Below are 14,304 nucleotides of genomic sequence, written 5' to 3' on the forward strand. Positions count from 1 at the left end.
AAAACACCTTATTATACATGGTCGTTTTTTTTCGACAAAAAAATGCCTTACTATACATGGTAGTTTTTTTCGACAAAAAAATGCCTTACGATACATGGTCGTTTTTTTTAGGCAGAAAACGCCTTACTATAAATGGTCGTTTTTTTCCCAGCAAAAAATGCCTTACTATAATGGTCGTTTTTTTTCGACAAAAAAATGCCTTACTGTACATGGTAGTTTTTTTCGACAAAAAATGCCTTACTATACATGGTCGTTTTTTTTTAGGCAGAAAACGCCTTACTATAAATGGTCGTTTTTTTCCAGCAAAAAATGCCTTACTATACATGGTCGTTACTATACATGGTGGTTTTTCAGAAAAAAAAACGCCTTATTATACATGGTCGTTTTTTTAAACAAAAAACGCCTTGTTATACATGGTGGTTTTTTTCAGCAAAAAATGCCTTACTATTCATGGTCGTTTTTTTTCGACAAAAACGCCTTACTATAAACGGTGTTTTTTTTTCGGCACTTACTTTTGTACAGATGACGGCTGAAGAAACCTTCTCATCGACTTACTATACATAGTCGTTTTTTTCGGCTAGAAATGCCTTACTATACATGGTCGTTTGTTTGAGCGAAAAACGCCTTATTATACATGGTCGGTTTTTTTCAGCAAAAAACACCTTATTATACATGGTCGTTTTTTTTCGACAAAAAAATGCCTTACTATACATGGTAGTTTTTTTCGACAAAAAAATGCCTTACTATACATGGTCGTTTTTTTTAGGCAGAAAACGCCTTACTATAAATGGTCGTTTTTTTTCCAGCAAAAAATGCCTTACTATACATGGTCGTTACTATACATGGTGGTTTTTCAGAAAAAAAAACGCCTTATTATACATGGTCGTTTTTTTAAACAAAAAACGCCTTGTTATACATGGTCGTTTTTTTCAGCAAAAAATGCCTTACTATTCATGGTCGTTTTTTTTTCGACAAAAACGCCTTACTATAAACTGTGTTTTTTTTTTCGGCAAAAAACGCCTTATTATACCTGGTCGTTTTTTTTTTCAGAAAAAAACGCCTTACTATACATAGTCGTTTTTTTCGGCTAAAAATGCCTTACTATACATGGTCGTTTGTTTGAGCGAAAAACGCCTTATTATACATGGTCGTTTGTTTGAGCAAAAAATGCCTTACTATACATGTTCGTTTTTTTTCAGAAAAAAAACGCCTTACTATACATGGTCGTTTTTTTTCAGCAAAAAATGCCTTACTATTCATGGTCGTTTTTTTTCGACAAAAAACGCCTTACTATATATGGTTGTTTTTTTTTTTAATAAACGCCTTACTATACATGGTGTTTTTTTTCGGAATAAACGCCTTACTCTACATAGTTGTTTTTTTTTTTCAGAAAAAAACGCCTTACTATACATGGTCGTTTTTTTCAGAAAAAAAACGCCTTACTATACATGGTCGTTTTTTTCAGCAAAAAATGCCTTACTATACATAGTCGTTTTTTCGGCTAAAAACGCCTTACTATACATGGTGGTTTTTTTCGTCGAAAAACGCCTTACTACACATGGTCGTTTTTTTTAGGCAATAAACGCCTTACTATAAATGGTCGTTTTTTTCAGAAAAAAACGCCTTACTATAAATGGTCGTTTTTTTCAGCAAAAAATGCCTTACTAAACATGGTCGTTTTTTTGAGGTAAAAACGCTTTATTATACATGGTCGTTACTATACATGGTGGTTTTTCAGAAAAACAAACGCCTTATTATACATGGTCGTTTTTTTTAACAAAAAACGCCTTATTATACATGGTCGTTTTTTCGGAAAAAAAACGCCTTACTATACATGGTCATTTTTTTCGACAAAAAATGGCATACTATACATGGTCGTTTTTTTCGATAAAAAAACGCCTTACTATACATGGTCGTTTTTTTCAGAAAAAAACGCCTTATTATACATGGTCGTTTGTTTGAGCAAAAAACGCCTTACTATACATGGTCGTTTTTTTAAGGTAAAAACGCCTTATTATACATGGTCGTTTTTTCGGAAAAAAAACCGCCTTACTATACATGGTCGTTTTTTTCAGAAAAAAACGCCTTATTATACATGGTCGTTTGTTTGAGCAAAAAACGCCTTACTATACATGGTCGTTTTTTTAGCAAAAAAATGCCTTACTATACATGGTCGTTTTTTTCGATAAAAAAACGCCTTACTATACATGGTCGTTTTTTTCAGAAAAAAACGCCTTATTATACATGGTCGTTTTTTTTTAAAAAAAACGCCTTATCATACATGCCTTACTATACATGGTCGTTTTTTTTCAGCAAAAAATGCCTTACTATTCATGGTCGTTTTTTTCGATAAAAAACGCCTTACTATACATGGTCGTTTTTTTCAGAAAAAAACGCCTTATTATACATGGTCGTTTGTTTGAGCAAAAAACGCCTTACTATACATGGTCGTTTTTTTAGCAAAAAAATGCCTTACTATACATGGTCGTTTTTTTCGATAAAAAAACGCCTTACTATACATGGTCGTTTTTTTTCAGAAAAAAACGCCTTATTATACATGGTCGTTTGTTTGAGCAAAAAACGCCTTACTATACATGGTCGTTTTTTTTAGCAAAAAAACGCCTTATTATACATGGTCGTTTTTTCGGAAAAAAAACGCCTTACTATACATGGTCGTTTTTTTTCGACAAAAAATGGCTTACTATACATGGTCGTTTTTTTCGATAAAAAAACGCCTTATTATACATGGTCGTTTGTTTGAGCAAAAAACGCCTTATTGTACATGGTCGTTTTTTTAGCAAAAAAACGCCTTACTATACATGGTCGTTTTTTTTCGACAAAAAATGGCTTACTATACATGGTCGTTTTTTTCAGCAAAAAACGCCTTACTATACATGGTCGTTTTTTTAGCAAAAAAACGCCTTACTATACATGGTCGTTTTTTTTCGACAAAAAATGGCTTACTATACATGGTCGTTTTTTTCGATAAAAAAACGCCTTATTATACATGGTCGTTTGTTTGAGCAAAAAACGCCTTATTGTACATGGTCGTTTTTTTAGCAAAAAAACGCCTTACTATACATGGTCGTTTTTTTTCGACAAAAAATGGCTTACTGTACATGGTCGTTTGTTTGAGCAAAAAACGCCTTACTATACATGGTCGTTTTTTTTAGCAAAAAAACGCCTTATTATACATGGTCGTTTTTTTGGAAAAAAAACGCCTTACTATACATAGTCGTTTTTTTCGGCTAAAAATGCCTTACTATACATGGTCGTTTGTTTGAGCGAAAAACGCCTTATTATACATGGTCGGTTTTTTTCAGCAAAAAACACCTTATTATACATGGTCGTTTTTTTTCGACAAAAAAATGCCTTACTATACATGGTAGTTTTTTTCGACAAAAAAATGCCTTACTATACATGGTCGTTTTTTTTAGGCAGAAAACGCCTTACTATAAATGGTCGTTTTTTTTCCAGCAAAAAATGCCTTACTATACATGGTCGTTACTATACATGGTGGTTTTTCAGAAAAAAAAAACGCCTTATTATACATGGTCGTTTTTTTAAACAAAAAACGCCTTGTTATACATGGTCGTTTTTTTCAGCAAAAAATGCCTTACTATTCATGGTCGTTTTTTTTTCGACAAAAACGCCTTACTATAAACGGTGTTTTTTTTTTCGGCAAAAAACGCCTTATTATTATACCTGGTCGTTTTTTTTTTCAGAAAAAAACGCCTTACTATACATAGTCGTTTTTTTCGGCTAAAAATGCCTTACTATACATGGTCGTTTGTTTGAGCTTACTATACATGGTGGTTTTTCAGAAAAAAAAAATGCCTTACTATACATGTTCGTTTTTTTTCAGAAAAAAACGCCTTACTATACATGGTCGTTTTTTTTCAGCAAAAAATGCCTTACTATTCATGGTCGTTTTTTTTTTTGCAAAAAACGCCTTACTATATATGGTCGTTTTTTTTTTTAATAAACGCCTTACTATACATGGTGTTTTTTTTTCGGAATAAACGCCTTACTCTACATAGTTGTTTTTTTTTTTCAGAAAAAAACGCCTTACTATACATGGTCGTTTTTTTCAGAAAAAAAACGCCTTACTATACATGGTCGTTTTTTTCAGCAAAAAATGCCTTACTATACATAGTCGTTTTTTTTCGGCTAAAAACGCCTTACTATACATGGTGGTTTTTTTCGTCGAAAAACGCCTTACTACACATGGTCGTTTTTTTTAGGCAATAAACGCCTTACTATAAATGGTCGTTTTTTTCAGAAAAAAACGCCTTACTATAAATGGTCGTTTTTTTCAGCAAAAAATGCCTTACTAAACATGGTCGTTTTTTTGAGGTAAAAACGCTTTATTATACATGGTCGTTACTATACATGGTGGTTTTTCAGAAAAACAAACGCCTTATTATACATGGTCGTTTTTTTTAACAAAAAACGCCTTATTATACATGGTCGTTTTTTCAGAAAAAAAACGCCTTACTATACATGGTCATTTTTTTCGACAAAAAATGGCATACTATACATGGTCGTTTTTTTCGATAAAAAAACGCCTTACTATACATGGTCGTTTTTTTCAGAAAAAAACGCCTTATTATACATGGTCGTTTGTTTGAGCAAAAAACGCCTTACTATACATGGTCGTTTTTTTAAGGTAAAAACGCCTTATTATACATGGTCGTTTTTTCGGAAAAAAAACCGCCTTACTATACATGGTCGTTTTTTTCAGAAAAAAACGCCTTATTATACATGGTCGTTTGTTTGAGCAAAAAACGCCTTACTATACATGGTCGTTTTTTTAGCAAAAAAATGCCTTACTATACATGGTCGTTTTTTTCGATAAAAAAACGCCTTACTATACATGGTCGTTTTTTTCAGAAAAAAACGCCTTATTATACATGGTCGTTTTTTTTAACAAAAAACGCCTTATTATACATGGTCGTTTTTTCGGAAAAAAAACGCCTTACTATACATGGTCATTTTTTTCGACAAAAAATGGCATACTATACATGGTCGTTTTTTTCGATAAAAAAACGCCTTACTATACATGGTCGTTTTTTTCAGAAAAAAACGCCTTATTATACATGGTCGTTTGTTTGAGCAAAAAACGCCTTACTATACATGGTCGTTTTTTTTAGCAAAAAAACGCCTTATTATACATGGTCGTTTTTTCGGAAAAAAAACGCCTTACTATACATGGTCGTTTTTTTTCGACAAAAAATGGCTTACTATACATGGTCGTTTTTTTCGATAAAAAAACGCCTTATTATACATGGTCGTTTGTTTGAGCAAAAAACGCCTTATTGTACATGGTCGTTTTTTTAGCAAAAAAACGCCTTACTATACATGGTCGTTTTTTTTCGACAAAAAATGGCTTACTATACATGGTCGTTTTTTTCGATAAAAAAACGCCTTACTATACATGGTCGTTTGTTTGAGCAAAAAACGCCTTACTATACATGGTCGTTTTTTTTAGCAAAAAAACGCCTTATTATACATGGTCGTTTTTTCGGAAAAAAAACGCCTTACTATACATGGTCGTTTTTTTCAGCAAAAAACACCTTACTATAAATGGTCGTTTTTTTCAGCAAAAAACGCCTTACTATAAATGGTCGTTTTTTTCAGCAAAAAATGCCTTACTAAACATGGTCGTTACTATACATGGTGGTTTTTTAGAAAAAAAACGCCTTATTATACATGGTCTTTTTTTTCAGCAAAAAACGCCTTACTATAAATGGTCGTTTTTTTCAGCAAAAAATGCCTTACTAAACATGGTCGTTACTATACATGGTGGTTTTTCAGAAAAAAAAAACGCCTTATTATACATGGTCGTTTTTTTCAGAAAAAAAACGCCTTACTATACATGGTCGTTTTTTCGGAAAAAAAAACGCCTGACTGTACATGGTCGTTTTTTTTTTGCAAAAAACGCCTTACTATACATGGTCGTTTTTTGGGCTAAAAACGCCTTACTATACATGGTCGTTTTTTTCAGAAAAAAACGCCTTATTGTACATGGTCGTTTGTTTGAGCAAAAAACGCCTTACTATACATGGTCGTTTTTTTCGATTAAAAAAACGCCTTACTATACATGGTCGTTTTTTTCAGAAAAAAAACGCCTTATTATACATGGTCGTTTTTTTCGCAAAAAACGCCTTACTAAACATGGTCTTTTTTTTTCAGAAAAAAAATGCCTTATTATACATGGTCGTTTTTTTTTCGACAAAAAAAAAAACGCCTTACTATACATGGTCGTTTCTTTCGGCAAAAAAACGACCATGTATAGTAAGCCGTTTTTCGCGTAAAAAATTGACCATGTATAGTAAGGCATTTTTTCCAGAAAAAAACCGACCATGTATAGTAAGGCGTCTTTAGCCTTATAAAACGACCATGTTATAATAAGGCATTTTTTTTCTGACGAAAAAAAAAGACCATGTATAGTAAGGCGTTTTTTTTTCTGAAAAAAAAAAAAATGTATAGTAAGGTGAAAAAAAAAAAAGACCTTTTATAATATGGTCGTTTTTTGGTCGAAAAAAACCCGCCTTATTATACATGGTCGTTTTTTCGTCGAAAAACGCCTCACTATAACATGGTCGTTTTTTAAGGCTAAAGATGCCTTACTATACATGGTTGCTTTTTTCGCAAAAAACGCCTTACTATACATGGTCGTTATTTTTCGGAAAAAAAAAAAAAAAACGACCATGTATAGTAAGGCGTTTTTTTGTGAAAAAAAAAAAAAAAAAAAAAAAAAAATGCCTTACTATACATGGTCGTTTTTTTCGTCGAAAAACGCCTTACTATATATACATGGTCGTTTTTTGGGGGGTCTTGAGAGAGAGAGAGAGAGAGAGAGAGATAAATAGAGAGATAAATAAAGAGACAGAAAGAAAGATAGAAGAGAGAGAGAAAAGGAGAGAGGAGAGAAAGAGAGAGAGAGAGAGAGAGAGAGAGAGAGAGAGAGAGAAAAGAGAAAGAATACAGAGAGAAAGAGAGAGAAAAGAGACAGAGAGAGAGAGAGAAAAGAGAAAGAATACAGAGAGAAAGAGAGAGAAAAGAGAGAGAGAGAGAAAGAAAAGAGAAAGAATACAGAGAGAAAGAGAGAGAAAAGAGACAGAGAGAGAAAGAGAGAGAGAGGAGTGAAAGACAGAGAAAGAGAGGAAAGAGAGGCAGATAAGAGAGAGACAAAGAAATATCGGAGAGAGAGAGCGAAAGAGCGACAGAGAGAGAGAGAGGGAGATAGAGAGATAAAAGAGAGAGCGAGCGAGCTAGAGAGGAGAGAAGAGAGAGAAAAGAGAGAGAGGAGAGAAAGAGAGAGAAGAGAGAGAAAAGAGAGAGAGGAAAAAGAGAGATAAGAGATAGAAAGAAAGGCAGAAGAGAGAAAAGAGAGAGAGAGAGCAAGAGAGATCCACGGCCTGCAAATGTTCCGTCTGAAAAACGACAGCAAACAATTGATTGTCGCGATGAGCCGTGACTTTTTTCTTCTCTTTTCTTTATTCCAAAATGTGCAAAATGCGCTGACGTGTGTGACGACCTTTACGACCTTTACGTCCCGCTTGTCAAGTTGACGAGTTGTCGAATCTCGTCCACTCGGTTGCGATGCAGCTGAAAGGAAGGCGTGACCCAGCGGCCGCACGAGCACCGATCGCCGCACCAGCTGAACGAGCCCAATTTGGAGCGACATTTGGGACACAGCAGCTGCAAAGCAAAAACAAACAAACAAAAAAAAAAGGCAACAAAAATTAAAAGAATAAACAAAAGTGGAAAAAAAAGAAACAAAAAAACTAAAGTGAAATTTGGACTCGTTTCAACTTTATTGATAGTTCAAAGGCAGAGTGTAGACTGCAAGGTTAAAATATCCCATCTTTGCCAATCAACAACAAAAACAACGATTACTGTGTATTTTCCTTCAGTTGTTTTGAAGAGTGTGTTTTTGTCTGTATTCATTTGTTTGTTTTGTGTTTATTTGTGTGTTGATTGGATTGGATTTGCCCTTATTAGTCTCGCAGTATTTATATTATAGTATATATATATTTATGTATTTATATTTGTATTTGTTTATGTATTTATATATGTATTTATTTAAGTGTTTGTTTATGTATTTATATCTGTATTTATGTATGTATGTATTTATTTATGTATTTATATATGTATTTATATGTATTTATTTAAGCGTTTGTTTATGGATTTATTTGCTTGTTTATATATATTTATGTATTTAATTATGTATTTATATATGTATTTATATATGTATGCATTTATTTATATATGTATTTATTTATGTGTTTATGTATTTATATATTTATGTATGTATGTATTTATTTATGTATTTATTTATGTATTTATATGTATTTATTTAAGCGTTTGTTTATGGATTTATTTGCTTGTTTATATATGTGTTTATGTATGTATGTATTTATTTATGTATTTATATATGTATTTATTTATGTATTTATATATGTATTTATGTATGTATGTATTTATTTATGTATTTATATATGTATTTATTTGGATTGGATTGGATTGGATTGGATATGCCTTTATTAGTCTCACAGTGGAGAAATTTACATTTCACAGCAGCAAAGTGATGAAAGGAATGAAAGTAGAAAAACAAAAATACATGAGCTGCTGGAAAGGCAGCCACTCTCGCGGCGCCGTCTTGAAGTCAAAAGAACAAAAAAAAACTAAATAACAAATAATATGACAGCATAGAGACAATATGACAAAACAAAGACACAGAGAGACATTCATTCTTCAGGACTTGCTGTACCCTCTTTGTGATGACATGAAACAGTTCTAGATGAAAGAGGAGAGGATCAAAGCGTCTTTCCACCAGTGGATCAGGGACATCATGGTGGAATGTGCATGTCAACTACAAGCTAAATGTTGAAAGCAAACACGCAGCTGTAGCATCCATTGACGAAAAGAGATTGACTCACATCTCCTGTTCCACATAAATCTGCTTCAATTCCAAGCCGCAACAGTTCCACATACGCATCGGCGCTCTGCGCTGACGCTCCTTTCTTCTTATTGCGGGTTCCTCCAGCCATGCATCCATCCAGCCGCAGACCGTCCAACGGCACTGACCTTTCCGCTAAACAAAGCGGGGCTGTGAAGATGCTGCCCATTACAGGCGCAAAAAAGCACAATGGCCCCTTTGGTGTCCAGCGATGGCAGTCGAATGGCTCCGACATTCCTCCCATTCAAAAACAGTACTGGCATATTCATGCTGCCGAAAAGGCGCACCCGCTCAGCACAGTCTCCTCCTTGATGAATGTCGTGGTCAAAAATGCTGAAAAACAATCTGTATCCGTTCCACACGATGCACAACAACACAAAGTGACAAAAGAAAACACAAAACAAGACAAAAACAACCAAAAAAAGCAAGGCTCATGAGAGCACTTGCTGAGGCTGCCTACTCGGGCGCCATCTTGGTTAAGTGTTTGTTTATGGATTTATTTGTTTGTTTATATATATTTATGTATTTAATTATGTATGTAAATGTATTTACGTATGTATTTATTTAAATGTGTTTATGTATTTATTTGTTTGTATTATATATTTATTTATGTATATATATATTTATTCATGTATGTATTTATTTAAGACTCTCTCATTTATTATACATATTAACAATAATATTCATAATAATTAATATTCATAATAATAATAATACATGAAATAATGTATATCATGTGTAGTTTTAAGGCTTATTTCGTAGAAATTGATGTTTTATGGGGACCTGGGAACGGATTATTCTCATTTGAATGGTTTCTTATGGGAGATTAATGTTTGGAATACACACTTTGCTTTACACAGACTTTCTGGGAACCAATTAAGTTGGTAAGCCAAGGTATCGCTGTATATATTTGCCGCAAGCAGAAGTAGGTCAAAGGTTACGTAGCGTACCTGTCCGTCCATCACGGCCAGTAACGCTTGCTCCATCCACTGCACCGGTTCAACGAAATACGACGTACACTCGACTCCTTCTGCAAAAACATCAGCGACGATTTCTTCTTGGGGTTGATGACAATCTTTGTTTCTTGTTTTAACTCCCCCCCTCCCAGGTGGTCTACTGACCGGTCAGGTTGAAGGACTTTTTATGGCTGAACGCTGACGCTCCTTCTCCCAACGGGTGACTGAGGACACTGGAGCTGCGGAACAAAGTTCTTCTGCAAACGAGAAGAACAAACAAAAAACAAACAACGAGGCTTGTTGGTGACTGTTGTTGTTGTTGTTCCAATTGTACGGAAGAGCATTCGGGCCAGGTTGAAATCTTCTTTTTTTTTTTTTTTTTTTTTACACAGATGAGGTATTATTCGCAGAAAAAAGTCGCAAATTTGCACGTTTCAAACTCGCTAATGTGCTCGATTTAATCAATATCAATTAGCTAAATAACCATCTTGCTGGCTATCTATTAGCGAATTAGACATATTTCTATTTGAGTTACTTCCGGGTTGAGTAAACATTGGCGCGCGTGGCTGCCGCTGCTCACCCACAGAAAAACTGATCCTGTGACTATAAAGTGACCTTGAGAGTTTTGAAAGGCGCTTATACATTCAATGTATTATTTATTATTTATGATTCATGATTTATGATTTGTGCTTTATGATTTATGATTCATGATTGGTGATTATTATTATTATTAGTAGTAGTAGTAGTATTCATTATTATTTTCATTATTATTATTCAATATTAAATATTATTCAATATTATTAAATATTATTCAATATTTATGAGTATTCAATATTATTATTATTAGTAGTAGTATTTATTATTATTAAATATTATTCATTATTAAATATTATTCAATATTATTTATTATTATTCAATATTATTTATTTATAACAATAACAATATATATTATTATTATTATTATTAAATAATATTCAATATTATTAAATATGATTCAATATTATTTATTATTATTCAATATTATTTATTTATAACAATAACAATATTTATTTATTGTTATTATTATTATTAAATAATATTCAATATTATTAAATATGATTCAATATTAATTATTCAATATTATTTATTATTATTCAATATTATTTATTTATAACAATACCAACATTTATTTATTATTATTATTAAATAATATTCAATATTATTAAATATGATTCAATATTATTTATCATTCAATATTATTTATTATTATTCAATATTATTTATTTATAACAATAACAATATTTATTTATTATTATTATTATTAAATAATATTCAATATTATTAAATATGATTCAATATTATTTATTATTATTATCATTATTAATTATTATTATTATTATTAGAGAGGAGGAAACTGGGGGGCAGCAAAAACAACAACAAATGAACCAATCAGAATGGCGTCGCTTGAACCACATAGTGCAAATTCCGCCTCAGGTGATGGTGATGATTTACCGGCACTTCCGGCAACGATAGGAGACTTCAGACGAGTTGCTTTTGGCGGGGTCGGCTGCAAATACTTCCCTGGGAATCAGCTGCAACTCTATGCACAAAGCACAGTGTGAATAAAGAACAAAAAAAAGCACTTTTAGGTGGCATTTGGCATTTACCGGGGTATTTCTCGGTAATCTTTGTCAATCTGTATTGCTTGTATAGTGGATTGCTGGTGTCCACTTGACAACTCAAAGTCTCGTACAGGCGCAACTGAGCCTCGAAACCGCTGTTGATCCTGAAATGCACAAACATTTCTTGACACCTGCGGACAAGTTGTCTCCATAATTTGGAAAAATCACTCGAAATGACTTCTACTCAGCGTATTTGACAATTATTCCACCGCATATCGCTAGATTTGACCTTTTAAGACTCGCGCTGAATATTCAGGAAGTCTTGTTTTGGAGTTGATGACGATACCTGACGTGACGTCACGGAGGGAACGCCCCTGACTGAGAAAGCGACACACAATGCATTTTGGGTCCTTTTTTTTTCATCTGAAAACACTGTGTTGATGGTGAAATTAAAAGGAAAACGACATCAATAACGCAATGGTGAATCGTTGTGTGTCGCAGCCAATTGCGGTAAAGAAGGTGGAAGTCGACGCAAATTCCCGGCGGACAAATTAGACCATTTTCCAATGGAGCTTGTGCGCCATTTTGCGCAAATGTCCCCATTGTGGGACGAATAAAGGTTTTCTGATTCAGAACTATTTGAATCATATTCATAACTGGATGAGTAACAAGAATCTCTGAATCTGAATTCTCTGAAGCCCTTGTTTTGATTCTGGAGCAAGGCAGTTTGTGAAGGAGTATCCTGGCGTGATGTCACGAACAAGGGGGCGGGACTTTCTAAATCTGCCCAGTTCCAAGCTCATTTTGTGGCAGTTTTGGGACACTTTAAAGTCATTTTTATTGGTGTTTTGCATTTGACTAAAAACATCAGCCTGCGTCTTTTGGCTATTTTCGATGCTATAAAACGTTTTTCTGATGTCAGTTAGGAAACAAAAAAAATGGTGTGGGTTGTCCGGTAAGTCGGGCGAGATACTTACCCCACATCCTGCTTGACATTTTTCAGTCTGCCATAAGCCTCAGCAAAAGCCAGTTTGTGTGTCCTCATGAGGTAAGCGGTCACAACGGTGGCACTGCGACTACGGCCAGCCTGACTGAAGCACAAATACGTTTAGGGCTCATTTATTTTACTGGTGTTTGATATCTCAGCCTGTTTTATATTTGAATTACTTCCGTGTTGAGTTAAGATGGCGCGTTTGGCTGCCGCCGCTAACATGCAGAAAAAAATATATCCTGTTACTGTAGTGTCATTGAGAGTTTTCAAAGGTGCTTATAAATAACATATATTCTTCTTATTATTATTATGATTATTATTCCTGAATGACATTGCCCCTTACGCGCTTGTAGATGCAATGGATTATTATTAGTATTATTATTAGCTATCTATATATCTAGCTAGCTTTCTATCTACAGTAAAGTCTCGTTATATCGATATTCAAGGGAGTCCGAAAAAATATCGATATAACAGGGACTATCGATATATCCGACCCTGTTTGCATGTAATTTTCTCCGTGCGTGCATAGAAATAGTATCGATATAACCGGGACTATCGATATATTAATCGATATCCTTAATGGGTTTGAAAAGCGCTTAAAAATAACATGTATTATTATTATTATTATTATTATTAATATTATTATTATCATCATTAATGGATGACATTGCCCTTTACCGTTGTATATTTGAGTTACTTCCGGGTTGAGTTAAGCAGGCGCGTCTGAAAAAAATCTTGTTAGTGTAAAGTGTCCTTGAGAGTTTTGAAATTAAATACAGTATATAATTACGATTATTATTATTATTATTATTATTATTATTACCAGTGGACGAGTGCGGCCCCGCCTCCGTCCACGGCCTCCCGAATGAAGAGGTAGCAATCGTCCAGGTGGCTCAAGAGGTCCGACGTGACTTCATCCAGGATATTAATCCATTTCTTGCGATAATTGGAGCCCGCGGGCAGAAAAGGCTCCGAGTCCACGGAGTCCACAGACACGATGTGAGTGACGCCAGCTTCTTCCAAGCCCCGACTGTCATTCAGATCGGCCGCCGTTCCAATGAACACGCAAGGATCCACCAGGAGCATACCTTAACATTGGCGTGACTGGTCCGGCTTGGAAAGACGTCCGGGTAAAACGTACGTGCATAATAGGTTCCGATCGTGTAAATTCTCAGTGGCTTGTACACCGGGATGCGACTCAGACAAGGCGAAAAACATTCGTAACATTGATTCTCTTCCCACTTTTAAATCTCTTCTCAAAACCCACCTATTTAAAATCGCATTTTCTGTGTAACTTTATCTCGTTTATATTTATAATTGTATTTTATTTATTATTGTATCTGTTTTCCTCTATGCTTCTCTGTGACTGTAAAGTGTCCTTGAGAGCTTTGAAAGGTGCTTGAAAATAAAATGTATTATTATAATAAAAAAAAATCCAGATGAAAGCAGACTGACAGAAAAAAAAAATCAGAAAAGGGGGTTTTATTTAGTAAAAATATGCAGTTAGGCTAAATGTTTTTTAGATTTAATGAGAGTAAATATGGATTTTCCACCTCAATCACACCAGCTCCAATGTTCAGAGAATGACTATATAGGAATATAATACAGTTCATTTATAAGCGCTTTTCAAAACTCTCAAGGTCACTTTACAGTCACCGGATACGTTTTTCTGTGGGTGAGCAGCGGCAGCCACACGCGCCAGCGTTCACTCAACCCGGAAGTAACTCAAATAGATAGAAAGTTAGCTAGCTAGCTAATAGATAACTCATAGCTAGTTAGATAGATAGA

General features: G+C 34.0%; 1 protein-coding gene across 1 annotated transcript; it reads right to left on the reverse strand.

Annotated features, from left to right (window-relative positions):
* Nucleotides 1-7,439: 7,439 nt before the first annotated feature.
* On the reverse strand, nucleotides 7,440-13,631 carry dusp12 (dual specificity phosphatase 12). Its single transcript, XM_089008387.1, has 7 exons — nucleotides 13,340-13,631; nucleotides 12,503-12,616; nucleotides 11,571-11,689; nucleotides 11,416-11,503; nucleotides 10,090-10,181; nucleotides 9,919-9,998; nucleotides 7,440-7,707 (listed from the first exon to the last, which is right to left on the reverse strand). Exons 1-7 carry the CDS (start codon nucleotides 13,600-13,602, stop codon nucleotides 7,555-7,557), a joined length of 909 nt encoding a protein of 302 aa, XP_088864513.1. The 5' UTR covers nucleotides 13,603-13,631; the 3' UTR covers nucleotides 7,440-7,554.
* Between the last annotated feature and the right edge of the window lie 673 nt (nucleotides 13,632-14,304).

This window comes from Hippocampus bargibanti, linkage group LG11 (assembly GCF_051943395.1).
Source record: "Hippocampus bargibanti isolate YZ-2025 linkage group LG11, ASM5194339v1, whole genome shotgun sequence".
Classification (NCBI taxonomy): domain Eukaryota; kingdom Metazoa; phylum Chordata; class Actinopteri; order Syngnathiformes; family Syngnathidae; genus Hippocampus; species Hippocampus bargibanti.

Excerpts from the sequence above, each read along its gene's own strand:
- dusp12 (XM_089008387.1), bottom strand. The coding sequence starts at position 13,602 with ATGCTCCTGGTGGATCCTTGCGTGTTCATTGGAACGGCGGCCGATCTG. Across the intron at positions 12,617-13,339 it reads GGGGCCGCACTCGTCCACTG|TCAGGCTGGCCGTAGTCGCA; the intron begins GTAATAATAATA and ends TTTGTGCTTCAG. Across the intron at positions 11,504-11,570 it reads GATTACCGAGAAATACCCCG|AGTTGCAGCTGATTCCCAGG; the intron begins GTAAATGCCAAA and ends CTTTGTGCATAG.